The sequence below is a fragment of the Bos indicus genome, chromosome 13, assembly GCF_029378745.1.
Source record: "Bos indicus isolate NIAB-ARS_2022 breed Sahiwal x Tharparkar chromosome 13, NIAB-ARS_B.indTharparkar_mat_pri_1.0, whole genome shotgun sequence".
Taxonomy (NCBI): Eukaryota; Metazoa; Chordata; class Mammalia; order Artiodactyla; family Bovidae; genus Bos; species Bos indicus.
The window spans coordinates 64,252,522-64,279,745 of record NC_091772.1 but is presented as its reverse complement, the minus strand read 5'-3'; the positions used below and the strand labels follow the sequence as shown (position 1 = coordinate 64,279,745).

Here is a 27,224-nt window from a genome sequence, read left to right as displayed (position 1 = left end):
CGGTCCGCGCAAGCGCGTTGGGTCTCCTCGAGGCCCCGCCCCCTGAAGCTCGGGTAAAGGCGTCGGAGGCCAGAGTAAGGAACGCGGCTGGACGACGGAAGAGTAGGTTGGGGCACAGCAACGGCGGCCCGAAAGGGTCACGTTTCTTCGGGAGGAGGACAGGCGGGAGGGGTCTGGTCAGCGATCGGAACCCCGGTGGCCGGGAGATGTTGCCGCTCACACCCATGGCAGGGACCTGGAAACTGCTGTCCAGTGAGGGGGAGGGGCTGGTGCTTCTTGATTCCAGATTCCCCAGATCTGACTCCAGATCGGGCTGGTGTCGGGGACTCGATGCCGGTGAGACTAGAGCCGGAGTTGTTGGGGGTTTAGAACTACTTTGCCCCGACTAAGAGCAAGCGGGCCCAGGAGGTAGAGCAAGCCTGGGCAAGAGACCGTGTTGTTGGCCCCGGCTTCCCGCAAGTATTGACCTGGCCCTTGGCTTAAAGTCTGACCGGGTTTTCTTGCGGGCGTGTTAAAGCTTTCGGTGATCGGGCTCCAGCTTCTCATTCATTCACCATTCATTCATTTAACACCCATCGAATTCAGTAGTAGGGGCTGGAGCTACAGAAGTGATCAAGACCCCTATTCCTTACCGTACTGGGAAAATTAATGAGCTGTAGAAGGAAGCCCCGGGCGGGGAATAGGGACAGCTTCTGAAACTTAAGTCGTGAACGCTGGTCGGGAGGGGTGGGGATTGTCCCAAAGAAACAAATGCCAAGGCCTGGAAGCGGGAGAGAAGCTGGTGTGTCCTGAAGATACATCACTCCGAACCTGTTCAGTGCTTAGGGGAGAGATGGCGGTCTTTGGAATTAGGTTGCTAACAGTGGAAAGAAATCAAGGAGTACAATATACTTAGAATCCACAGGATTGGGGCAGAAAGGGTGTAGGCAAGAAGTATATACAAGGCTTGGGTGCCTGGGGAAAGACTACCCACTCCATTTCTCTGGCCTGAGAATTCCATGGACTGTATAGTCCATGGGGTCGCAAAGAGTCCAATGCGACTGAGCGACTTTCACTTTGGGTGCCTGGGTGGGGTTCATCAAGAGCGGGAGCAGATTTATGGCAGACAATACATTCTATTCTGGTTCTATGGAGACTGTCAGTAAGCAGTTGGATATTCTCCTTTGAAGGTCAGGAAAAGCACTATAGTGAAGTTACAGATTTGATGTCATCAACAAAACAAAGCCACAAGAAGGGTTGAGACTGTAGAATGAGAAAGGGCCCGGTCAGTACTTTTCATAGTAATTATTTTTGTCTTATCTTTCTTTGCATCCTGAGTCCGGGTCCTGGCATTAAATGCCAGTCAGTGTTTACCAGCTAAACAAAAGGCCAACAGCAGGCAGAGATTGGAATCCCAGAGCTGTGAAGAAATGGGGGCTACTGGAGGGTTCCATTGCTCTAAAGTCAGAGTCACAGGTGCTAGTCTTGGCTTCGCCACAAGGCTGCTGCGTTACCTCTGACAAGTATTCTCACTGTAAAATGGGTACAGCCAGAAAAGAAGCTCCCACATATAAAACTCCGAACACTGCTAAGGCACTGCACACAGGTTTTTTTTTCATTTAATCGACACACTGTCCTTATTTATAAAAGAAGGAATTATTATGGCTTCAAACCCATCTGACTGACCCCAGAGTTTTGTTCTCTCCTATGACTGCCCTTATCTGTGTCTCACCTGAGAGGACCCTTTTGAAATCACATGCTCATTCTTTCAATGCATTGTGCTGAGGCCCACAGACTTTCATGATTGGTTTAACACCAGTTCTGTCATGGGGAGTGGGGGATGGAGCCAAATATGATGGAGGTCATTCTCCATCTCTCTTCCTGTGACCACTGAGCTGAGCAGCTGTGTTCTGTCCACAATTTTTCTTTCCGATCTTCTTAAACTCCTGGGCCTGCTGCAAAGTCAGTGAGTGTCAAAGTGTGAGTTGGTTCACCCGATGTGTCTGTGGCAGCCAGTGGGACTCCTATTACACTGGGAACTTGGGTTTCAGTTATTCCTATCCTGCTAATATGACTTCTCAGAAATGTTTTCTGTGTTTGGTTCTGCGATGATAGATGTCCATACAAGGAATGTCATCATTTCCTGCTAGTGGTTTTGCCTCTGGTTAGTATGAGGGAGGGGTTCACTTTATTTGCATTTAATAGTATTCCGCAGAGGACTCCTTTCCCCCACTCTTGCATAATTTATTTGAAACCTGCCTACGTGGGTTGTTGAAGCTAGAAGGGGAATTAACAATATGTTGCAGTGGTTCCCATTCCAGGAATATTTATTTTAAAAAGAGAGGTTCAGCTCTTCCCTCCGCTTAGACCTCTTGAATCAGAATCTCTAGCAGGGCCTAGGATCTGTATTCTTTTCCAAACTCTGTAGAGTATTCAGCCGGTTTGGAAACTATGGCCTAGTTCAGACCCCTTATTTCACAGGTAGAGAACCTGCAGTTCTGGGAAGAGAAAGAACTTGTCCCATTCATATATGACATTAGCGCCTCTCTCTCCAATGAAAAGCATTGGGCTGGGAGTTCAGAGACCTGGGTTCAAGTCCAGGTCTTGCTAGTCATTATCTTGAGCAAGTCACTTCATCTCTCTGAGCCTCCACTTCCTTACTGGGAGAATAATGCTGTCATTGTATTAGGACTCAAAAGAGAGACTGTCAATGGAAATGCTTTGTCAGACTTTCCATTTTGCACTCATGGAAGTTGTTCAGAGCTGCCAGCCAATGTTCTCTTCCCTGTACCACACTGCCAGTTGCTGGGCCCCAGGCCATCTGTCACTAAGCCCTCCTCTCTCCTTCTGTTGTAGGTTGGGATGGCCACCGGCTGGGGGAGCCTCTTGCAGGATGAACAGCAGCTGGAGGAGCTAGCAAGGCAGGCTGTGGACCGGGCTCTGGCTGAGGGTGTGTTGCTGAGGACCTCACAGGCACCCAGCTCCTCTCATGTAAGCCTCTAACCCCTCTTCTCAGGACTGACCACACAGCTTAGATCCTACAAGGCCCCTGCTAGGCTGGAGGCAGTTCCTTTGGACTTGAAGCCCACTTCTCTTTTGCTTTATTTTTTTTTTTTTCCAGTAGCTTCAATTTATCTCTATAAGAGATAAATTTATCTTATCTTGAAGTGAAGTGAAGTGAAGTTGCTCAGTCGTGTCCGACTCTTTGCCACCCCGTGGACTGTAGCCTACCAGGCTCCTCCCTCCATGGGATTCTCCAGGCAAGCGTACTGGAGTGGGTTGCCATTCCCTTCTCCAGGGGATCTTCCTGACCCAGGGATCGAACTCCGGTCTCCCACATTCCAGGCAGACGCTTTAACCTCTGAGCCACCAGGGAAGCCCTGGTCTTATCTTAATTTATCTTAATTTTATCTCTTAAATTTATCTCTATCTCTATAAAATTTCAGAGAAGGCAATTGCAAGCCACTCCAGTACTCTTGCCTGGAAAATCCCATGGATGGAGGAGCCTGGTGGGCTGCAGTCCATGGGGTTGCTACGAGTCGGACGCAACTAAGCGACTTCACTTTCACTTTTCACTTTCACACAGTGGAGAAGGCAATGGCAACCTACTCTGGTGTTCTTGCCTGGAGAATCCCGGGGACGGCAGAGCCTGGTGGGCTGCCGTCTATGGGGTCGCACAGAGTCGGACACGACTGAAGCGACTTAGCAGCAGCAGCTATAAAATTTATCTCTAAATTTATCTCTGTAATATTAAAAAGCATCATGCTTTAAGCTGAGTAATCAACTTTAAGTCTAAAGAGCTTAAACTGTGACTTAGGCAAGTTACTTAGCCTCTCTCAGCTACAGTTTCTTCAAATATAAAAAAGAAATAATAATGGGGCCTACCTTATGGAGTTGGTAAGAGAATTAGAAGGTAATTCACATGAAGCACCTTGTCCAGTAAACTTATTTTTTAAGATCCCCTAGTCATACTACCTTCCCTGTAATTGGTTTGTGGTATATCCTTCCAGGTTTTCCTCTGTGCATTTATATACATATATAAGTATATAAAGAAGGGCTTCCCAGGTGACACTAGTGGTAAAGAACCCGCCTGCCAATCCTGGAGACACAGAAGATGCAGGTTCGATCCCTGGATCGGGTAGATCCCCTGGAGGAGAGCATGGCAAGCCCCTCTAGTATTCCTGCCTGGAGAATCCCGTGGACAGTCAATAGTGTCACAAAGAGTTGGACACAACTAAGGAGACTTAGCATGCACATATATAAATAAATGCAGTTGACCATTGGATTAGAGGATTAGAGGTGTCTGCCCTCTGCACAGTTGAAGATATGCGTGTAACTTACAGTCGGCCCTCCATATACATGGTTCCTCTGTATCAGAGGTTCAGCATTCACAGATTCAACCAACCTTAGATCATGTAGTACTGTAATATTTACTGTGGAAAAAAATTATGTATCAGTGGACTTGTGCAATTCAAACCCATTGTTGTTCACGGGTCAACTATATATAGTTTTTAAGAAACAAGCTGGATCACGTATATTATTCTATGAGGTATATGTTTGTTTTTCATTTAGCAATCTGCCTTAGAACTCTTTCCAACTGCCTTCATTCTGATGCATAGCATTCCAAGTGTGAATGGATCACAGTTTAACTTTATGGATGGCTATTTTGGTGATTTCTCATGTTTTATGATTCCATAAAGCCCTACAGGGAACAATTACATGCATGCCTGTTTGGGCACCTGTATGAATGTTTCTCTAGGGTTGATACATAAAAGTAGAACTGCTTATTCTAAACCACATCTTAAAACAAACAAACAAAAAAAATCTCATCCCTTTAAAAAGAATTTGTTTTGTGACCAGGTAAGACATTTTCGGAGAAGAAAATGGCACCCCATTCCAGTACTCTTACCTGGAAAATCCGTGGACGGAGGAGACTGGTAGGCTGCAGTCTATGGGGTCGCTAAGAGTCAGACACGACTGAGCGACTTCACTTTCACTTTTTACTTTCATGCATTGGAGAAGGAAATGGCAACCCAGTCCAGTGTTCTTGCCTGGAGAATCCCAGGCACAGGGAAGCCTGGTGGGCTGCCGTCTATGGGGTCGCACAGAGTCGGACACGACTGAAGCAACTTAGCACAGCAGCAAGACATTTTCATGGTTTGAAACTCAAAAGGTGCAAGAGTTTACAGTTCAGTCCTCCCTTCCACATTCCCTAACCACCCAGTTCTCCTGCTCTAAAGGCAACCTGTGTTTCAGCATTCTTGTTTATTCTTTATTACCTTACTCTTAACAAGAAAATATGTATATATTCCTTTTTCCCATTTGTTTACACAAAGAAGTGTGTTAGACAAACTCTTCTGTGACTTAACACATACCTTATAATTATCCCCATTAGTGGCTAAAAAGTTGCCACCATCTTTTTTTTTTTTTTTTTTTTTGCCAAGCCACATCTCTTTTTGTCTCTGTGTGCCCAGAACCTAGTTAAGGGCCTGGTGGAGAGTCCAAACTTAATAACTGGTTTGAGGCCCAAGTGAATGAGAATGACTGTCACCTAAGGCAGACTGATACTGTAAACGTTCTGCCTCTGGCTTTAGGATTATAATTCTCTTTGAATTAGTGTTTTCATTCCCATCAGATATATATAGCCATCGAGGAGTAGAACTGCTCGATCATACAGTAGTTCTATTTTTAGCTTTTCATATTTGGCTGAAACAATTTACATTCCCACCAACAGTGTTTGAGGGTTCCTTTTTCTCCACATCCTCTCCAAAATTTGTTACTTTTTTAGTCTTTTTGATGATAGCCGTTCTGACAGGTGTGAAGTGATATCTCATTGTAGTTTTGATTTGCATTTCTCTCATTAGCGATCTTGAGCATCTTTTCATGTACTTGTTAGCCATCTGTATGTCTTCTTTGGAGAAATGTGTATTCAGGTCTTCTGCCCATTTTTTGATTGGTTGTTTGGTTTTTGATATTTAGCTGTATGAGCTGTTTGTAAATTTTAGATATTAACCCCTTGTCAGTCATATCATTTACAAATATTTTCTCCTTTTGTGTAGGTTGTCTTTTCATTTTGTCTTATGTCAAAAGTGTTCCACCTATGTTCCCTTCTAGGAGTTTTTTTTGTCTTTTTAAAAAATAATTTTATTTATTTATGGCTGGGCTGGGTCTTCATTGGTTCACAACAGTTTTCCGTAGTTTCAGAGAGTGGGGGCGACTCTTTGTTGCAGGCCCTAGAGCACACAGATTTCAGCCGTTTGGCACACAGGCTTAGTTGCTCCGCAGCATGTGGACTCTTCCTGAACTGAGGATCAAACCCATGTCCTCTGCGTTGGCAGGCAGATTCTTACCTACTGCACCACCTGGGAAGTCCTCTTCTAGGAATTTGATGGTTTCAGGGCTTATATTTAGGTCTTTAAACCATTTTGAGTTTATTTTTGAATATGGTCTGAGGGAATGGTCTAATCTCATTGTTTTACATTTGGCTATCCAGCTTTCCCAGTACCGTTTTCTGTAGACACCATCTTTACCCACTGTGTGTTCCTATTTCCTTTGTTGTAGATTAACTGGTCGTAGGCGCATGGGTTTACTTCTGGGCTCTCTGTTTCTGTCCCATTGATCTATATGTCTGTTAGATTAACTGGTCGTAGGCGCGTGGGTTTACTTATGGGCTCTCTGTTTCTGTCCCATTGATCTATATGTCTGTTAGATTAACTGGTCGTAGGCACGTGGGTTTACTTATGGGCTCTCTGTTTCTGTCCCATTGATCTATATGTCTGTTAGATTAACTGATTGTAGGTGCATGGGTTTACTTCTGGGCTCTGTGTTTCTGCTCCATTGATCTATATGTCTGTCTGTCTGCCAGCACCACACTGTTTTGATTACTCTAGCTTTGTAGTATAGTCTGAAGTCTGAGAGAATTATGCCTCTAACTTTGTTCTTTTATTTTCAGGGTTGCTTTGCAATTCAGGGTCTTTTATGGTTCCATATAAATTTTAGGATTATTAGTTCTAGTTCTGTGAAAAATATCATGGTTGTTTTGATAGGAATTACATTAAATCTATAGGTTGCTTTGGACAGTATGGCCATTTTAACAATATTAATTCTTCCAATCTAAGAGGACGGGATATCTTTCCATTTCTTTGAATCATCTTCTATTTCCTTCATTAGTGTTTCTAGAATGTATATTCCTGGATGTTTATTGAAGCATCTATTTGTAATGGAGGGGAAGAGAAGGAAACCACTTTGATGTTCATACTAGAAGGCTAGATTCAATAAATTATGGTTTATACAAAGAATTGAATACTATACAGCCACTGAAAATAGTGAAAGTGTTCTATTTGAATGTATTTGGAAATGTCTCTAAATATTTAAAAGCAAAGGACACAACAAAGTACATATTATATGCTTTTGCATGTGTTAAAAAAAGAGAAAATATGTATGTATACATACACATTAGTCTAGAAGGGTATGTGAGACACTGCTGCTGCTGTTGCTAAGTCACGTCAGTCGTGTCCGACTCTGTGCGACCCCATAGATGGCAGGTCACCAGGCTCCCCTGTCCTTGGGATTCTCCAGGCAAGAACACTGGAGTGGGTTGCCATTTCCTTCTCCAATGCATGAAAGTGAAAAGTGAAAGTGAAGTCGCTCAGTCGTGTCTGACTCTGTGGACTGCAGCACCAGGCTCCTCCATCCATGGGATTTTCCAGGCAAGAGTACTGGAGTGGGGTGTATTAGTATATCATTTTTCATGGGGTGGCAAAGAATCAGACATGACTGAGCATGCAGGCATGATCATGAATGCATGAGTATACCACGGGGAGGAGAACTGGGTCATTGGGAACAGGGTGAGAGTGAGACATGCTTTTCATTATGTCTTTTGAATTTATATTATGTGTTTGTATTATCTATTCAAAATAATACTTTTAAAATAAATTTATAAATGGCAACTTCAAACACTGTTAACTTATACTACCATAATGACAAACTGATACTAACTCATAGGTTAGACTCAGTAATGCTTCATAATATAATATAAGCACAAAGTCATAATATAAGTCACAGAGTCATCTTCTCTTTCCCAAGTTATAATTCATTTGTTGTTGGAAATCTCAGAATGTATTATCCCCTTCTAAAAATAGTATTCTAGGTGGTATTTGGGTTTCCTGACTCTGCCAAAGTCCAGAGAACTCAAAATGCAGCTGAATGAATTCCAGGCCTGGCAACCTGGGTCACCATCTCCAACAGTGGGGGGAAACCATCCCTGGCTTCTCCTCTGGGGGCCAGAGTCCACTTCTGCTACAGTGGTACCTGTGGGACTCTCTCTCTCCCTCAACCAGAAGGCAAGGGGACTGTCTCGGATGTGAACCCACCAGGAGAAGTGTGTGGGTGTGGGTGTGGGTGTGGGTGTGGGTGTGGTGGTTGTTTATAATCATCATGGTTCACATCCCAGTTTCACTTAATAACCTTGTATAATTTTGGTCATGTTACTTAACCTCTCTGAGACTTAGTTCCCTTATCTGTTTAGTAGGTATAGATAATAATAGTATCTTTCTCAAAAGGTTAGATGGTGAATCCATGTAAAGTATTTAAAACAGTACTGAGCATACAGTCAATGCTCAATAATTTTTTGGCTTATTTGTCTAGACTTTGTAATTTTTTATCTGTTTACATTAAAAAAAATCAGAAGTGACTGGTCAAAAACAAAGTCTAGAAGTTCTCTTACTTCCCACTCCTCATCCTGTTCTCCCTCCCTTCTCAGAGGTAACCAGTGTTCTGTAGTTTGTGTGTTTTCAGTAATATGGGGCACACTTTCCATGGGGTTGTGTTTGCAGGAAGACAACACATTCACAGGCGTTCTACCCATGCCCACTCTCTCTCCTTGATCAGGTGGTGAGCTATGCTCCATTCACACTCTTCCCTTCACCGGTCCCAAGTGCCCTGCTGGAGCAGGCCTATGCTGTGCAGGCGGACTTCAACCTCCTGGTGGATGCGGTCAGCCAAAACGCTGTCTTTCTGGAGCAGACTCTCTCCAGGTACGGAGGGGAGGGGGGCAGAGAGGGGGTGGGGTGGGCAGGAGATGCTAGAGCTAAGGGACTGGAAGACTGGGACTCATGAGGTATGACCTGGGCAAGTGACTTTGTGGTGAGGGACAGGTACTCCCCAAGAGATAGAAAAATTAATGGAATAGAAGTCAGGAGAGCTGGCTTCTAACCCTGGCTCTACCACTTGCTTATATGGTCTCAAACAAGTCCCTTTCTTTCTCTGGGCCTCAATTTCTTCATCTGTAAAATGGGGAAGTGAAAGTTGCTTAACCATTTCTGACTCTTTGTGACCCCATTGATTGTATAGTCCATGGAATTCTCTAGGCCAGAATACTGGAGTGGATAGCCTATCCCTTCTCCAGCAGATCTTCCCGACCCAGGAATTGAACCGGGGTCTCCTGTGTTGCAGGCAGATTGTTTACCAACTGAGCTATAAGGGAGGTTGGCCTAAATCTAAGATCCATAACAATGCTGACATTCTGTGAGTCTCTGACCTGTGACCTGCCCCCTGCTTTGAAGACTGAAATTTCCATTTGGAATTAGAGAAGGTCAGGGCTCTCCAGGTGGCACTAGTGGTAAAGATCCTGCCTGCCAATGCAGGTAGACATAACAGACTCGAGTTTGATCCCTGGGTTGGGAAGATCTCCTGGAGGAGGGCATGGCAACCCACTCCAGTATTCTTGCCTGGAGAATCCCATGGACAGAGGAGCCTGGCGGGCTGCGGTCCATAGGTCGCAGAGTCAGATGCAACTTAGCACGCATGCATGCAGCCTAGTTTTAGAGAAAATAGAGGGCAGGAGGAGTTATTGGGTTTAAAGTCAGATTTTTTTACTCAACTTAAGTAGTGGCTGTTTCTTGTCACCTCAGGCCTCTCATTCTGGATGAGATGGGGTGCAAACTGGGCCATGCTCAGTTCATGAGGATACAGAACCCCTGAAATGGCTCATTCCATCCACCCCTCTTTGCTCTTCTCCCTTAACTTCTTTTTTCCCTTGAGGCCCTGGGGCAATGGACATTTATTTTAGAATGAAATTAGAATTATATGTGTATGTGTGTAGATAGAGAATACACATATATACATGCACATAAATATAATTGCATGTCTGATTAATTTATCAAAAAACTTTATTTTGTTAAACACAAAATCTTTTAAAAATGTGCATTTTGGTGTGATGGTGAATAGGAAAAGGGTTCATAAAGGTAAGAAGTTTAGAAACCATTAAAGCGAAGTGAAATCAAAGTCGCTCAGTCGTGTCCAACTCCTGGCAACCCCATGGAATAGTCCATGGAATTCTCCAGGCCAGAATACTGGAGTAGGTAGCCTTTCCCTTCTCCAGGGGATCTTTCCAACCCAGGGATCGAACCGGGGTCTTCTGCATTGCAGGCAGATTCTTTACCAGCTGAGCTTTACCAGGGAAGCCCCTGGAAACCATTGACTTGGAGCTAAAAATCCACTGAATCATGAGTGTACAAACTTCTCCAGTACATTTTCCTCGGGTCTTTCTCAGGATAGGCCCAGATTTTGTACCTGTGACTCTGGATTGTGGAGAAATATGAGCAGCCTGATTTTTGACCTTTACCCTGAAGCTGCAGTTACATGTGAGACTTTCCCTGTAGCCCAACTCTGCAACCCCTGCCTTTGTTATTACTTTCTCCTCCAAAATACACACAAACCCTAGCTTATAAGGGAGAAAAGACCAGGATCACAGCTGGAATAGCAGCCTAGGCCCTGGGGTTGAAGGGGAGCATCTCTTCAAAAAAGGGTAAATGTGTCTCAATTTTGCTAGAGGCAGAAGCCCAGCTGGTGTCTCTCCTCCTTACCAGGGGCTGGGAGACCCCCTGAGAGAGCTGATGGGGACCAGAGGAACTTCAGGGCAGGCCTGAGCTCCATGGGCTCAGTGGGTACCCTATAGCAAGGTGAGCCTGAGAGTCAGGCTTGAGCAGATACACAGAAATTCATGCCTGAATCTCGAGAGGCAACAAGTTACTTACCTGTGGGTGTCTCTTCCTAAGGCTCCAGAAAACCATACTGATGGGTTCTACGTTATGTACCATGTCACAGCAGCACACTTGTCCATGAGCATGAGCCAACACAGACATGTCAAACAGGAGAGACAATGCTAACCATCACACAAATAAAATGGAACATTATAACTGTAGGCAGCACTATGCAGGAGAGGTCCACAGTGCTATGCGAGTGCATATCAGGGTATCTGACCCAGATATGGAAGGCTTCCTATGAGGACTCATTGAAGAAAAAAATGAGGATATTTAGCTAGAGTCAGAAAAATCTTTTGAGGCACCAGGCATAACTGCTATTTTCTAATCTAAGGCTGCCAAGCAAGAGGCGGATAGGACTTGTCCTGGGAGATATCAGAATATAGGGGAAGCTATAGAGAGTTAATGTTAGGTCACCTAGAAAGCTTACCAACTACATAATGGTCATGGTGTGTGCTAGTTGAGAATTCTTGGGGCCACACTCTATGTTCAGTTCTATGCATGTAATATCTCATTTACTCTTCACTACAACTCTATGTTAAGCTTCCCAGGTAGGCCAGTGGTAAAGAATCCACCTGCCAATACAGGAGATGTGAGTTCGATCCCTGGGGTGGAAGATTTCCTAGAGAAGGAAATGGCAACCCAGTCCAGTATTCTTACCTGGAGAATCCCATGGACAGAGGACCCTGGAGGGCTACAGTCCATGGGGTCATAAAAGTCGGATATGACTTAGCGACTAAACCACAACAGCACTATGTTATAAATTTATATTTCTCTTCCTTTTTCAGATGACCAAACTGAAACATAGAGGTGAAGCGACTGTCTGAGGTTGCCTAGTAGTGAGTGGGAGAGCTGGGATTTGAACCCAGGTCATCTGGCTCTAGAGCTGGGTTCTAAACTACTGTTCTCTATGGGGTTGGTGTGGGTATTCAAATTTGGGCCAGTAGACCTAGAGAGGATTCAGGAAATAGTGGAAATCCTTGGCCTTTAATGTCCCATGTAGCCTAGAAAATACCCTGCTTCCTCTTCCAGCACCATCAAAAGAGACAGCTTTACTGCTCGTCTCTTTGACATCCACAAGCAAGTCTTAAAAGAAGGCATTGCCCAGGTAACCATTCTCCATTCACCCTGGTCTGAGATGAGACCTGCCCTTCCCATTTCTCTCTCTCTCTCTTTACCAGAAAAATTTGGCCTAGTCACTGAGCTCATGGGAATCTGCCTCTCATCATCGGTCCCCATGGAGTTTACACATTAGTAGCCAAATCCTGGGATGACCAGAAGAATGATTCCACTGGGTGTGGGAGTGTTAGCTGGCCCCTCTAATCTCTGTGTACAATTCACGGTACCTTTCAGCTCTGTGGCTAGGCCCTCAGGGTCAGCCCCTGGGCAAATGTCCTAAGCCTTCAGTTTTTCCCCTAGACCGTGTTCCTGGGCTTGAATCGCTCAGACTACATGTTCCAGTGCAATCCGGATGGCTCCGCAGCCCTGAAACAGATTGAAATCAACACCGTCTCTGCCAGCTTTGGGGGCCTAGCCTCCCGGACCCCAGCTGTGCATCGGTGAGTCCCTTGGGCAGTCCTGGGCACACAGGTGAGGTGTCAGCCTGATGAGCCTACAATCACAGGTGGGGGCAGGATCTCCAAGACTGACTGTACCCTCCTCGGCCTTGGGTCATGTGTTTCCACCTCACAACACAGTTTCCACTTGTAATTAGGTCTTGGTATGTCAGAGAGAGGAGGGACTTTGTGATTCATCTCATCCTGCCCCCTCTTTGTGTAAGTCACTGTTCCAGGCAGAAGGAACAATATCTGTGAGGGCCCTGAGGTAAGAAAGAGACCTGAAAGGAGGTCAGAGTCCAAGGTAGAGAGGGAACAGGGGCTTCCCTTTTGAAGGCTGGACCCTAGTAGCATCCACATCTAGTCAGTAGTAATGCTCTAGGTTTCTGTGATTCCAGTCTGTAGCAGGATTCCAGACAGCATGTGGGGCTCAGGGAAAGGGGCTTCAGTTCATTGGGAGGCTGGTGTGGAGTGGAAACACAGAGTCTCAGGGCTCCTCTGGTGTGTACACCAGCTGCCAGGCTTAGGGCAGCCCAGCACATTCCAGCCTGAGGTGGATCCTCCGAGGGCATCACGATAGTATGTTTCTTAGTGCTCAGCTGATTCTCAAAGTAATCTTCCAGTAAATGTCTATGAGTCACAAGCTGAAGAGTCTTCAAGGTCCATCTAATTGCTAAGACATCTCTTTTTCAACAGACATGTTCTCAGTGTCCTGGGTAAGACCAAAGAAGCTGCCAAGATCCTCTCCAATAATCCCAGCAAGGGACTGGCCATGGGGATTGCCAAAGCCTGGGAGCTCTACGGCTCAGCCAAGTAAGGGAAAGAAGTGGCAACAGAATCTTGCTTTAGATTCAGCACTCATGGATACAGTAACTTCTTTGCCTGACATCATTAGGAAATGAGGGAATTTTTCTTGAAATAGAAGCTTACACTTTGGCATGTCAAAATTATTTTACTGGAATTTTGGTCTTCTTAAGTAAGAGGTGATATAATTTAATCTTTGATGATACTTTAATCTTTTCTTGTTGGCTCCAGGTCATTCATTATGACTGTCACTGACTACATCTTGATGTAAGGCAAAGCTGCTGCTTAGAGCGAGAGGTGTGAGAGGCTGTTTGCCTGTGCTAATAACCCAGCTATTAGGCTTTAAGCTCTTATTCATTATCTTCATGGTTTTTCTGTCTGTCTCCCCAATAACAGCTCTTACTTCTTATTGCTGTCATTGGGCTTGAATTTAGAATCCTCCACTCCCATTCTTATACCTCCTTCTAAGAGGAATGGTCCCATAGGATAGACTGAAAAACTGAGGTGCAAGCATTTGTAGAGCAGATGAATTTTTGTCAATTATCTCATACTTTTTTTTTAGCTTTTACCTTTACTACTTTATTAAAATATTTCTTTTTGAGTTGACTCAATTTTTATTTTTTTATTTTTTTTAATTTAATTTTATTTTTTATATTATTACTTTTTTTTTACTTTACAATATTGGTTTTGCCATACATCAACATGCAGCCGCATGGGCATACACACTGAGGGAACCAGAATTGAAAGATACACGTGTACCCCAATGTTCATCACAGCACTGTTTATAATAGCCAGGACATGGAAGCAACCTAGATGTCCATCAGCAGATGAATGGATAAGAAAGCTGTGGTACATATACACAATGGAGTATTACTCAGCCATTAAAAAGAATACATTTGAATCAGTTCTAATGAGGTGGATGAAACTGGAGCCTATTATACAGAGTGAAGTAAGCCAGAAAGATAAACACCAATACAGTATACTAACACATATATATGGAATTTAGAAAGATGGTAATGATAACCCTGTATATGAGACAGCAAAAGAGACACTGATATATAGAACAGCCTTTTGGACTCTGTGGGAGAGTGGGGAGGGATGATTGGGGAGAATGGCATTAAAACATGTATAATATCTCATACTTTTTAAAAAGAATTTAAAAAAATTAAGCCTGGAAAATGAATTGTGATTTCAATTTAGACATTTATTCGAACACTTTCAAAATACAATGTCTGTGGTTAGAATGAGTAGGGATAAGAAGAGATGATTCTTAATATAAAGGTTGGCAACTACGACCTATGTTGGCAACCTCTTACCTATAAATGGGGAAATCAGGGCCCAAGGGAAGAAACTGGCTTATCCAAGGGTGTACCATAGGTCCCTGGCAGGACTGGGAGTCAGGGTGCCCACTCCCAGTCAACAAGCTCCTGCCACTTTGCCTTCCTTAGCTGAACACTCTCCCCGTCCTGCTCCCAGCAGACTATCAGAACTAAAGGCAGGAAGAGGTAGAATGTTTTTGAGTCTGAGTCCCATTATTTGGCAGGGGGCAGGCTGACTTCTGGAGAAGGAAATGGCAACCCACTCCAGTGTTCTTGCCTGGAGAATCCCAGGGACGGGGGAGCCTGGTGGGCTGCCGTCTGTGGGGTCGCATAGAGTCGGACACGACTGAAGTGACTTAGCAGCAGCAGAGCAGGCTGACTTCATTAACCAGAGCATGCAGTTCCATTTTAACCTACAGCTTCCCTCCTCCGCCTGTTCTTGGAGGTTGGCCAGCCTGGGCCAAGTGCCACATTCCCACCCATGAGCAGAGCAGATCAGGCCACAAAGTTAAGAGCAAGGTCATTGGCCCTTAGGACTCTCTCCAGGCAAGATGGCTTCTGAAAGCACCCAGCTTGTCTCTCAGACACCCAACTCAAAGCCAAGACTCAGCTTAATATCAGGTCTGAAGTCAAGAGATTTCAGGCCGACTAGGAGAGGGGTCATAGCAGGACCTGTGTTTTAGCTAAGTGGAGAAGAGTTAGGCAAAGTGTAGCCCAAGAGGTTTAGCTGAGGGAGAGAGAAGCAGAGACAGACAGACAGAGGCCAAGTACAGTAGGTCAGAAATCCACATTTAGAATCCTAAGCCAAGTCTGCCTACTCTTCAAGAGTCTTAGCAAGAAGCCTTGGGCACAGAGCAGTACAGCTACAGCAAAAATGGAGTTTGGTACTGCTAAGCATTGGCCCTAAGAGAGTCTGGCTGGAACTGGACCTGTCTTTGACAACTGAAAATAGCTTGATTGGTAATCAGACAGACAATTCTTTGGCAGTACCATTTTCCTGAGTCCTTGAGCTCTTGTTCTTTTAAGAAACATGTGGATAAGCAGAAAGGAAGAGACCAGGTAAGCCCCAATGATCCTGTTAATACTGTGGGGCCAAACATGGCCCCACGTGCAACACAGAAATGTTGGGAGGCCCCGGGAAACAAGGCCTTATTCATAATTTGCTCTTTAGAGTTTCTATAGGATTCTGCTGAGCTATTCTAGTGTTTTATTCAAGAACCACACACTGTTTTATGTTTCACAATCTAGTAATAGGGTCTTGTTTTATTATATGTTTCACAGTCTAATAATAGGGTCATTAAGCCCCAAACCCCATTATTCTCTTACAAAATATTCTTCTGAAGTTCCATGGACAGAGGAGCCTGGTGGGCTATAGCCCATGGGGTCACAAAAGAGTCAGACACGGCTTAGCTACTAAACAACAACTCTTACCTCTTTACTCCTCCAGAAGATTTTAGAATCATTATGTTAAATTCTAAGAAAAAGCCCTCTTGGGTTTTTGAGATGGTTTTAAGTCTAAATTTTAACTTGCACAGAACATTGACATTACTACATCTGCCTACTGGAGAAGGAGCAAAGAGATCTCCCTTGTTTCACGTTTTCTACTTTCAGGAAATAATGTGTTGTAGCCTCAGGTATCTGTGCCTGAGGCCGTCCTGAGATGAGAGAATGTCTACTGTTTCAGGGAAGCTGTGCTCTCATTCTCAGTGCTGAGGGGGGTGGGATGGGGTCACCTGGGGCCACACGTGTTCTTTCCCCAGTGCTCAGGTGCTACTGATTGCTCAAGAGAAGGAAAGGAACATATTTGACCAGCGTGCCATAGAGAATGAGCTACTGGCCAGGTAAGTAAAGGAGGGGAGACCTGCATGTGTGTGGCCCCTGGGTTGCAGAGAGCCAGTCAGAACAGAGCAGCCAGTCTCTCTAACCCTTGCCCTTCGTTCTCAGGAATATCCATGTAATCCGACGAAGGTTCGAAGATGTCTCTGAAAAGGGGTCTCTAGACCAAGACCGAAGACTATTTATGTAAGTGTCCAAGGAGCATTCCCAAGGATCCAGTAGAGGGCTAATTTGGGAAACTCATCCTGCCGCCCTCTTCCCCTTAACGACCCTTTCTTCTGGGAGATATGATGGCTTGCTTCCTTCTCTCTGAATTTTAGGGCAAATACTGAAAATATCCCACCATCCCAGGCAGTTTTGGAGAAGCCTAGTTCTGCTTCTGGAGGGTTGTATCAGAGCTATTGACATTCTGGATAGCCTTGTTTTTCATATGCCTCTGGGCTCCTCAAAGTTTTCTTGCCCTTCTTGGCTAGTCAAGTCGGACTTGGGCAATTGGGCTGGTGGTCAAGGAGGAAGAGGAGTAGCCAGCTCATTCTTTGATTGGTTCTGGGAGTTGCTTCTCTGAGGTCACAGGCAAGACTTCAAGGGGCCTGGATTTGTGCTCTAAGCCAGGCCGCATGCTTCCCTTTATGGGCCACCACCAGGTGACTTGACTTTATATTTTTAATTTTTTAAAGATTGATATTTATTTTATTGTTAGCTAAGCTGGGTCTTTTGTTGCTGTTCGCAGGCTTTCTCTAGTTGCAGCGAGTGGGGGCTGCTATTCATTGCTGTGCTCAGGCTTCTCACTGCAGTGGCTTTTCTTACGGTGGAGCATGGGCTCTATGGTGTGTGTGTAAGATCTTCCCGGACCAGGGATTGAAACCCTGTTCCTTGCATTGGCAGGCAGATTCTTAACCACTAGACCACAAGAGAAGTCCACCAGGTGACTTTAGTATTAATATCACATATTTAGACCTGGAAATTTGTGATTCTTAAAATTAAGAACCTCCTGGCATTTCACAATACCACTATTTTCTTTTCTTTTTTCTTCTTCCTTTTTTTTTTTGACCATGCCATGCAGCTAGAATAATTTTAGTTCCCTGAACAGGGATCGAACCCCAGGCCCTTGTCAGTGAGAACACCATGTCCTAGCCACAGGGCTGCCAGGGAATTCACACTTAACTGTTTTCGAAATGTGCTTTTATCTTAACAAAACAAAGTCATTAATTTACTTTCCAGATATATCAAACAATATCAAATAAAGAAAAGGGGAAGAAGTTCCAAAATACAGTCTGTGGCTTAACTAGATTCGTATTTTGCATCTGCCCACCCTCACCCCGTTACCATTTAAAAAAACCTCAGCCTGGTTTCAGCTACTTTAAAGCAGAGACATTACTTTGCCAACAAAGGTTCGTCTAGTCAAGGCTATGGTTTTTCCTGTGGTCATGTATGGATGTGAGAGTTGGACTGTGAAGAAGGCTGAGCGCCAGAGAATTGATGCTTTTGCACTGTGGTGTTGGAGAAGACTCTTGAGAGTCCCTTGGACTGCAAGGAGATCCAACCAGTCCATTCTGAAAGAGATCAGCCCTGGGATTTCTTTGGAAGGAATGATGCTAAAGCTGAAACTCCAGTACTTTGGCCACCTCCTGCGAAGAGGTGACTCATTGGAAAAGACTCTGATGCTGGGAGGGATTGGGGGCAGGAGGAGAAGGGGACGACAGAGGAGGAGATGGCTGGATGGCATCACTGACTTGATGGACGTGAGTCTGAGTGAACTCCAGGAGTTGGTGATGGACAGGGAGGCCTGGTGTGCTGAGATTCATGGGGTCGCAAAGAGTCGGACACGACTGAGCAACTGAACTGAACTGAACTGAACTGAAGCAGTGTAAATGCAAGTGTGATTTGCTAGCAATATGATTCTGCTGCTCAGTAATTTTGAGCCCACTTTTTCAAAGTTTACCTAATTTGATTCTGGTCACCTTCTTTTTTTTTTTTTCCCCTGCAGCCTTCCTAGAATGACTCTAGATCTGGAATTATTGGAGAGCATTTCCCCTTCCAGTTTTTAGTGGAAGCACTGATGGTGTGGGTGTTTACTTCATGCTTCCAATGAATCCCTGTTCAGGTCACCCCCATGGGCTGACTTTCAAAGAAGTCAAAGGCGTTTTGATGCAGCTTGAAGCAGACTGAACCACTGAACACATCAGTTTTCGTTTAACAGCAGCTTTCTCCATCCTGTCTTCTAGGGACGGCCAGGAGATTGCTGTGGTTTACTTCCGGGATGGCTACATGCCAGGCCATTACAGCCTACAGGTTGGTGCTTTCCATTAGCCCACTCTCTGCCTCCTGGGACCCACCACTGGGACCCACACAAGGATCGTAACAACCTGGGTTTTTCTCTGGGCCCTGGCTTCAGTTCTTCCTTGGGGAACTTCCTCTCCTCCCACAAGCTTTTTGCTACTTCTCACTCCCTAAACACACACACGGTCTGCCAGAATCTAAATCCTCCTGAATCCACAACGCTTCAGCCATTCACCTTAGTTTCTAGGGTTATGCTGGTAAATATGTAACCATAATCTCTCTGTGGAGGCACGCCCTTATTTATAGCATTTGCTGATTTCTGTTGTAACTACTCCCATCATGACCAATTTCAAAGCTACCCAACTTAACATCTCTGAACAGAATTGGGAAGAGATGGGCCCAATCAGCTCTCACTAGCCAATGCAAACCAGTTTCACTGCACCATTGACCAGTTCCTTCTTGCCAGCTCTTTTTTCTGTTTTATCTGCATCCAAAAGTTTTTATCTGCTGTCCATTCATACTAAGGACACTAATGATATCACCTTAGCTTACTATCTTACCATGTAGTTTCAAAATTGCATTCCACATCTACTGTTTCATTTAATCCTTACACCGTATGAGGTGTATAATTATCCCCATCATATAGATGGAGAAACTAAGATTTGTAGGAGCTTATCTAAGGTCCCGCAGGGAGCTCCCAGACTTTCTGACTCTCAGTCCAGTGTCTTTCCTAGCATATCAGTCTCTTCCTCCTGCCCCTGATCCACAGCATGGAGAAGCTAATAGGAAGCCCTTCTTTCAGTTGGGAGAAGGTAAAGGAGAAAATAAGTTAGAAAATACCATGAGCAGTAGTCTGGGGATTCTGAGCGTTTGACTCCACCTTTGGGTGACCATGGGCAGGATCCTGCATCTTTCTGGGCTCAGCTTCTGTAAACTGAGAGGACTATACTAGAAAACTGAGGGAGGTCCTTCCAGATCTATAATTCTTTGAGTGTAAGATCCTCTCTGAGGCCCAGCCTGTACAGGGAGCAGCTCCACAGAGGTGGCAGCTCTATAGAAGGTCCTTTCCTCTAGAAAGTGGTTAGTGGTAAGAACTTGCTGACTAGAGAAGAGAGAAACTGTCTATTGGGAAAAATGGATCCAGATTCTAGGATAAGGGGCTTGAGGGAAAGGGCCAAAGAAAACTTTATTTAGAGTTAACAGGAAGGAAATTAATGCGCAAGGAGAACGTTTTTAGGGAACTGAGAAACTCAGACCAGGTTTAGACATGGAGACAAATCCACTAGGCTTAGTGACTTGCTAGCAGATGGTGAGCAAGCCCCCTGCTCATCTCTGAGTTTTGCTTTCCCTCCTTTCCACATGGGGTACTTCCCTGGGTTTATCTCCGACATGCAGGGTACCTTTAGCTCTACCCAGAACACTAGCTTAGTTGTTAAGTGTCTGCGGTTATTGATGAAGACCAGGCAGAGGTGCTGCAGGTGAACATCAGAGGAGGGACATCACGTGTGGGGGTGAGAGTGGCATGGGGTGGTGGTGTTGCTCATTTGGCTTTGGCCCTGATCCTGCTGTGGGCAGTTTGTTGTGGTCTGGAGTCAAGGACAGACTGTCTCTCTGGTGCCCTAGAAGAGGGGCTAGAGTGGGGGAGTGGGGCATGGCCCTCTGATGTTTCCCTGCCTCTCACACCCTGAACTCCTGGCCCACCAGACTGCTCGTCCTGCGATTATTCACCTGCAGACCTTTGCTCGTATTACTTTGTTAACCCGAGTGCCTCTTCCCTGTTGAGTCTCACATGTCACTCTCCCTGTTCTCTCAGATTTCCCCTCGTTAAACAGCAATATATTTACTGAGCACCTGCAAAGCTTCAGGCGTTGTGTTAAACACTGGGGATACAACAGGAAATGAGAGCCAGACAAGAGTCCAGTTCCTGTGGAGCTCACAGTGTGCTCAGGGGGATGGTCATCAGAAAGCAAACAAAAGTAGAAAAAGTTTTTGTTCTTTTTTTTTCCTAGCTGGGGGAAACAACAGGGTGAAACAACAGAGAATTATGGAGAAATCATATTAAATAGGGTGGTTTGAGAAGGTGACTTTGAGCCAAGACTTAAGGATGAAAAGGATCCAACCATCCATTAGAAAAGCCAAAATGACAAGAATCCCAGGCGGAGGGAAATGCAGCAAATGCAGGCCCTGAGGTAGACATGACATTTGTGTCTGAGAACGGACAGACCTGTCTGGCTGGAAGGTGGAAGCGGGGTGAAGGGATGGCCTGGAATGAAGTTGAAAAGGAGATAAGAAATGTATCCTTACAGGATCCCCTTCCAGGACAAGAACAGCAGTTTGTATTTTATTTGTAGTGCAACAGGAAGCTGAGCTCATCAACAAGTGTCTCCTCCCCTTTCAAGCCTCCTCATCCTCTGTTCACCCTTTCACCTTTTGTCATATTCCCTTTTAATCACGTGTCATCGTGCTAGGCTGTGAGCTCCCCAAGGGCAAGAACCTTGCATGTTAGGAGGAGGCCACACCTGCCTCACAAGTGTGTTACAAGGGCCGTGGGAGGTGATGCCTGTGAGGATACCTGGCACCTGATAGATGGTCATTAAAGGTCAGCCAAAGTCAAAGTAGAATTCCATTTGGTTTCTTCACTCTGCAGAACTGGGAAGCACGCCTGCTCCTGGAGAGGTCATGTGCTGTCAAGTGCCCGGATATTGCCACCCAGCTGGCCGGGACCAAGAAGGTGCAGCAGGAGCTGAGCAGAGTGGGCGTGCTGGAGTCCTTTCTCCCAGGGCAGCCTGAGGCTGTGGCCCGCCTCCGTGCCACCTTTGCTGGCCTCTACTCACTAGACCTGGTGCGTGGACAGCCCACTTCTCCCAGCTCAGGCCTCCTCAGTATTGGGGACCCAGAGCCCAATGTGTTGGGGAGGCTGGAGCTGGCGCCGGGCTGGACTTGAGTCAGTGATGCTCTGAGGTCCCCTGGAACCCTGGGAAGCGGGGCTGGAATCCACTGTAAGCTCCCTCAGCAAAGATGGAAATGGGGATGCTAACCAGGGAATGGGGCTGAGGTAGACAGCAAGAACTGAGGAGTATCTGTACCTGCTTTTCAGGCCTCAGGCTGCTCCTGAACTGTTGCCAGAGAAACCTAGTACTCCCTGATAGAGGGGGGTTCACTGGGGTTGTCTTGTTCAGATAGTAGCATCCAGCCTAAGGGGCTTTATGGCCCTTCCTCTTCCTGCTCTTCCTCTGATGCTGCTCTGCACAACCGGCAGGACCTTGGCTCTGTGCTCTTGGCCTTAGACTAGTGACTACTCTCTTGCCTCCTACCAGGGTGAAGAAGGGGACCAGGCTATCACCAAGGCCATTGCTGCTCCTAGCTGCTTTGTGCTAAAGCCTCAAAGAGAGGGTGGAGGTAGGTGGTGCCCCCTTTGCGGGGCTGCAGCCCCTGTGAAGGGGCTTGCAGGAGGTCACCAGTGCTGACCTGCACTTGCTGTGAAAACAGTTCCAGGCTCCAGGGGACATGAGAGGAACTGACACAGGTTTCCCACCTTGGACAGTGTCATGGGAGACCTTGTGATCACGTGCTGTGGAGCACAAGAGAATGTGTGAGGCAAACGTGATGGCCTCTGCACTACAGAAACACCCAAGCACCACAGAATGTGATTAACCAGCACTGGAGGGTGTGAGCAAGTATAGTCTGAGGTGCCCGTGGGGGCACAGGAAGGGGCATATCAGGAGGTTGGATACCTTCCTGCCTGGTTTGAACTCTTTGAGGGCAGGGATCATATCTGCCTCATGGATCCAGAGATGATTTTTTTTTTTCTTGGCCTTAAGGGTTAGGTAGGCATCACAGGTAGAAAAGGGGGAAGAGCATTCCATACAGAAGGAGCAACCTCAGGCATAGGCTTCCACTGGTCCATGGAAGTGTGGTATGTTTGGAGGTTAATAAGTTAACTGCTGAGGCTGGAGTGCAGTGTGGGAGGTGGGAGAGGGAATGATTTGGTTTGGAAAAGATGGCTTGGGACCTGATTATAAAGGATGTTGAATATACATAGGAAATTGGGCTTTATCCTATGGGTAGTGGGAAGCCATTAGCAAGTTTAAAGGAGGGGAGGGACACATGATGAATCCATGTTTCAGCCATCGTAGAGCACATCCTGAAATGTGGGGAGACATTGGTGGTGGAGAGACCATAGAGGAGGCAGGTATAGTTGTCCAGAAGAGCAATGCAGAAGGCTGGACCAGAGCTTGTGACGGTGTGGAGTACAGACTGAAGAGCCATGTCTGAGTTAGTGACAGGTAATGGACAGGGAGGACATCAGTGACTCGGGAATGCCTTTCACTTGATTGGGTGTAGAAGGGCCCAGGAGGAGCAGACCCAGGCAGAAGTAATGAGCTCTGTTCAGACATGCTGAGTTGGATTTGGTAGCCCTGGGATATCTGTGATGTTTAGAGCAGGGAGCTTTAGCTAAAGATTTGGGAGTTAACAAGTTATAGGCTATAGATGAAGCCTTGGAAGAGATCTCCCTGAAAAAGAGTGTGTACACGGAGGAGAGATCAAGGGTAGAGGAATGATTCCTTGGAAACCCCAACATTTAAGAGGGGCAGGAGCCAGTCAGGGAGGCTGAGAAGGAACAGCCATAGTCAGGTAAGAGGAGAACCAGGGCAGGATGGTATGGTGGGAGGTGTGTCTGCTTTTGTAAGAGCTCTCCTGTTAAGGTGACATTTTCCTCCTTGGAGAACAAGCCTGCCCTGCGTTCACTGAGCTGCTGTCAGGAACTGATGCTCTTGACTTGCCCACATGGCCCTAGAAGTGGGAGTACAGGGTAGAGAAGGTGGGCAGAGGGTCCAGGGTGACTGGTTAGTGAAATTGCAGGTAACAACCTATACGGGGAGGAGATGGTACAAGCCCTGGAGCGGCTGAAGGACAGTGAGGAGAGAGCCTCCTACATCCTCATGGAGAAGATCGAACCCGAGCCTTTTAGGAATTGTCTACTACGACCCGGCAGCCCTGCCCGAGTGATCCAATGCATTTCAGAGCTGGGCATCTTCGGGGTCTATGTCAGGTGAGCCAAGCAACATGTTTCCTTATGTAGTAAATGAGGCCAAGGACCTAAGATCTGCCTACCTCACAAGGCTATCAAATGAAGTCCAGATGACAAGTGCTTTGCAACTATAAAGGAAAGTGATATCAAGATGGCTAACAATATAACCCTGGACTAGGAGACCCCAGGGAAGAAAAGTTTAGGTCCAGTCCCAGGGCACCTGGGATGCTGTGGCTTTGAAAAGCTGAGTGGCCCCTGGGCTTGGACTTGAACACTAAAGAATCAGGAAGGAGACAGCTGGAGAATTTGTAAGAACAGTTTCTGGTCCCTCATTATCACTTCCTGCAAAATACTCACTCCAAGAACAGAGCAAGGAAGGAATGCCAGATCCTACCATGATCCCCACCAGAGCCTGCCCTCTCTATAATCTTCACCTCCAACCATTCCACTTACAGCATCTCTGCCTGCCAATTCCTCCCCACCCCCTACCGCCATCTTGAGAGAGAGTTAGAGAAGGAAACTTAGAGCTACAGAAGATGAAATGTGAGCCTGGCGTCATGCTAAATGCTTTTCTGATTTTCTTTAAACCTTGTCACGATCTTAAAAAGTGAGAGGTATTATCCCTGTTTTAAATTGAGGAAATTGATATTTGGAAAGGCTGAGTAACTTGCTTCAAAGACAGAGCTAATAACATCCACGCTAGGATGCAAACCCAAATCTGATTCAGAAATCCGAGCACTGTCTCAGGTGTAGTCAGTCACCCATGTACTGCTCAGCTGGGGCCAAGGAAGGTCTTGGGTTTGAGGGCTGAGTCCAGGTGATGGAGTTGTGTGTCTCCTGCCCCCGTTTCTATAGGGAGGGAAAGACACTTGTGATGAACAAGCACGTGGGACATCTGCTTCGAACCAAAGCCATCGAGCACGCAGATGGCGGTGTGGCGGCTGGAGTGGCAGTCCTGGACAACCCGTACCCTGTGTGAGGGCACAGCCGGGCCCGCCCGACTGCACTGCAAAGACCTTCCACCCTTGACAGTCATTCCTCGCCGGCCCTCCCCTTACCTTGTGAAGGCTGCTCTCTTCTAGAGATTTCCAGGGTCTTCATGGAAGGGCAGATGCTGGGCACCTTCCCCCCTCCCCCCCTCCCCGCCCCCAGCTTTCCCTTCTGAGAACCAGAAAAGCTGTGTTTCCCTTAAGTGTGATCTAGAGGCCCCTAAATCCTCAGGGTGTGGATACAGCTGAAAGGAAGCTGATTTGAGGTCAGGGTCCATAACCTTGCCACCCTCCTGTTAGCCTCTTGTCAGCCTTTCCAGCAGGTTCTGGACCTGGGCTAGGACTGAGGGGTAGGAGGAAAAGGGTATGGGCACAGCCTTTCCCCACCTCTGCCTTAAATAAAACTACTTGGCTGATTCTGTGATTTCTTTGTTTGTACATTTACGGGAGGGAGAAGCTATAATCCTAGTCAGCCCACTTCAGATAGATTGGAGCAGGGGAAGGAACTCGGCTATAATCAGTTTCCCTAGCTCCAGATCCTATGGATAGGACCCTGAAATCTCAGTCCTTAGTCACTCACTAATGCTCCCACAGGATCACAGGGAAGAGAGACGGTCTCTAGCAGAGCGAGCAACCATGATCGAGCATTACAGTTATGATGTGGCTTTAGTTGCTTTCCTGCTTAGCTCAAGAATTTGTCAAAGGGCCTGGAAGCCCTGGTGAAAATGAAAGTGTAGGTTGCTTAGTCGTGTCTGACTCTTTGCGACCCCATGGACTGTCAGGCTCCTCTGTCCATGGGATTCTCCAGGCAAGAATACTGGGTTGCCATTCCCTTCCCCAGGGGATCTTCCCGACCCAGGGATCGAACCTGGGTCTCCAGCATTGCCCTGCCTAGGACTGCCTAGACCCAAAATTCTGGAAGGAATATTGGGGTATTCCTGAGGAAAATCACTCCCCTTCCCATCCCCCACACAAATCAGAGCAGCCAGTAAGTATGCACCGTGTAAGACACTGAGAAAGCAAGTCACCACCTTCATGAAGTCACAGACTTTATTCCTACAACCACAGGGCCTGAGTACAACTTGGGTAGGAAAAAAGAGCTTCATCTGAGAACATCTCTCATGAGCAAGACTGTTCAGGGGGGCTGGGAACAGAGGACAAGAAAAGTGAGCTCCTCTGGTCCTGGCAGCATAACACAGGTATTCCTTCAAGGACACAAATGATCTGAAAGCCCTCCGGAAACTGAGGCTGCCTGCAGAGCCCCTGGAACAGATGGCAGACAGGCACTGCCATCCGGTACAAAAGGGAATTCAGACGCACAAGAGAAGCAACAAAACGTTTTAAAAAATAATCATTCTTCCAGGACTCACAAACAGGCATTTCTCGGGGCAAGTGCATGCCCAAGATAAGTACTGGTGCTTCCTGAGAGAGATGACATAGGATTAGAGTTGCTTCCCTGTTTCAGTCCATGCCCTCATTTGCCCACTGAACACTTGGGTTTGGGACATGACCTTCAGGTCCCTTCAGGGCTCCAAGGGCTCTCTGCAGTCTAGGGGCACAGCCTGAGGCTGACCTGGGCCCTCTCGCATCTGCCTGGTGGTCGCAGGAAGTTGCCTCCACCCAGAAGCAAAGATGGTCCTCGGTCCCAGACAGCTGGACAAGGGAAGTGTTGTGGGTCAGCACTGGCCCTCAGCACTCCTGGATGGGGGCAGGGAGGGTGGGCAAAACTTTGGAAAGCCAAGCAGGGGGTAATCCTGGGTTCCAGGCAAGATCTTATTCATTGGATGGTCAAGCAGCGGTGGCTGAAGAGCTGGGTGATGATGGATGGGTCGACTACAGTGGACGTGTCCCCCAGGTCGTGGTCATTCTGAGCGATCTTCCGAAGCACCCGCCTCATGATTTTCCCTGGGGGTCCACACGCTTATGGTTACCTGGTGACAACACACTGACCCACTCCGGCCCTGCCAAAAGCTTCCATCCATGCATACTCGCCCCTAGTGGGCCTTGGCCCATCCAATCCCAATCCCTAGAGGCCTCTGAACATACCTGAGCGAGTTTTAGGCAATCCAGGTGCATTCTGGATGTAATCCGGTGTGGCAATGGGACCAATCTTTTCTCTAACTGTAACCAACAAATCATTACACATTTTTCCAGTACCCTTAGCCAGGCTGCCCAAAACCAAGGCAGAGATGGCTTTGTTCCCAACCTAATCATTCTCAGGCTCACTTTTTGTCTTTCTCTCTTTTTAACACATTGTCTCTTTACTCTCTCATTGTATATTAATTCACCCTCATGGAACTCAAGCTCTAGAATCAGCCTGCTAGAGTTGAAATTCACTTTACTTGCAGTGTGGCCTCGAACCAGTGATTTATTCCTAAATTCTCTGA

The 27,224-nt window shown here is 46.4% G+C and overlaps 2 protein-coding genes across 6 annotated transcripts in view; one reads left to right on the top strand and one right to left on the bottom strand.

Moving 5' to 3' along the window:
* GSS (glutathione synthetase) lies at positions 1-25,253 on the top strand. Of its 4 annotated transcripts, none has more exons than XM_019972306.2 (13): positions 1-102; positions 2,836-2,970; positions 8,869-9,014; positions 12,054-12,129; positions 12,441-12,580; positions 13,274-13,390; positions 16,461-16,541; positions 16,645-16,722; positions 18,762-18,828; positions 21,464-21,658; positions 22,134-22,215; positions 23,680-23,869; positions 24,704-25,253. In XM_019972306.2, the coding sequence occupies exons 2-13, from the start codon at positions 2,842-2,844 to the stop codon at positions 24,825-24,827; spliced, it is 1,425 nt and encodes a 474-aa protein (XP_019827865.1). In that variant the 5' UTR covers positions 1-102; positions 2,836-2,841; the 3' UTR covers positions 24,828-25,253. The 4 variants fall into 4 exon arrangements, with proteins under 4 accessions (XP_019827865.1, XP_019827866.1, XP_070657655.1 ...); XM_019972307.2 differs by having other exon boundaries at positions 26-74; XM_019972305.2 differs by lacking the exon at positions 1-102 and adding an exon at positions 180-336.
* A 616-nt stretch (positions 25,254-25,869) lies between these two features.
* Positions 25,870-27,224, bottom strand: part of ACSS2 (acyl-CoA synthetase short chain family member 2) — a 46,875-nt gene continuing 45,520 nt past the window's right edge. For both annotated transcript variants that reach the window (XM_019972304.2, XM_019972303.2), the window contains 2 exons: positions 26,884-26,958; positions 25,870-26,742 (listed from right to left, as the gene is read on the bottom strand). In XM_019972304.2, coding sequence (XP_019827863.2) covers positions 26,615-26,742; positions 26,884-26,958 — 203 coding nt within the window. In that variant the 3' untranslated portion in view covers positions 25,870-26,614. The remainder of the gene's footprint in view (positions 26,743-26,883; positions 26,959-27,224) is intronic.

Coding starts and splice junctions, on each gene's coding strand:
- GSS (XM_019972305.2), top strand. Junction 16,723..18,761: donor CAAGACCGAAGACTATTTAT/GTAAGTGTCCAA, acceptor CCTGTCTTCTAG/GGACGGCCAGGAGATTGCTG. Junction 21,659..22,133: donor GCCTCTACTCACTAGACCTG/GTGCGTGGACAG, acceptor GCCTCCTACCAG/GGTGAAGAAGGGGACCAGGC.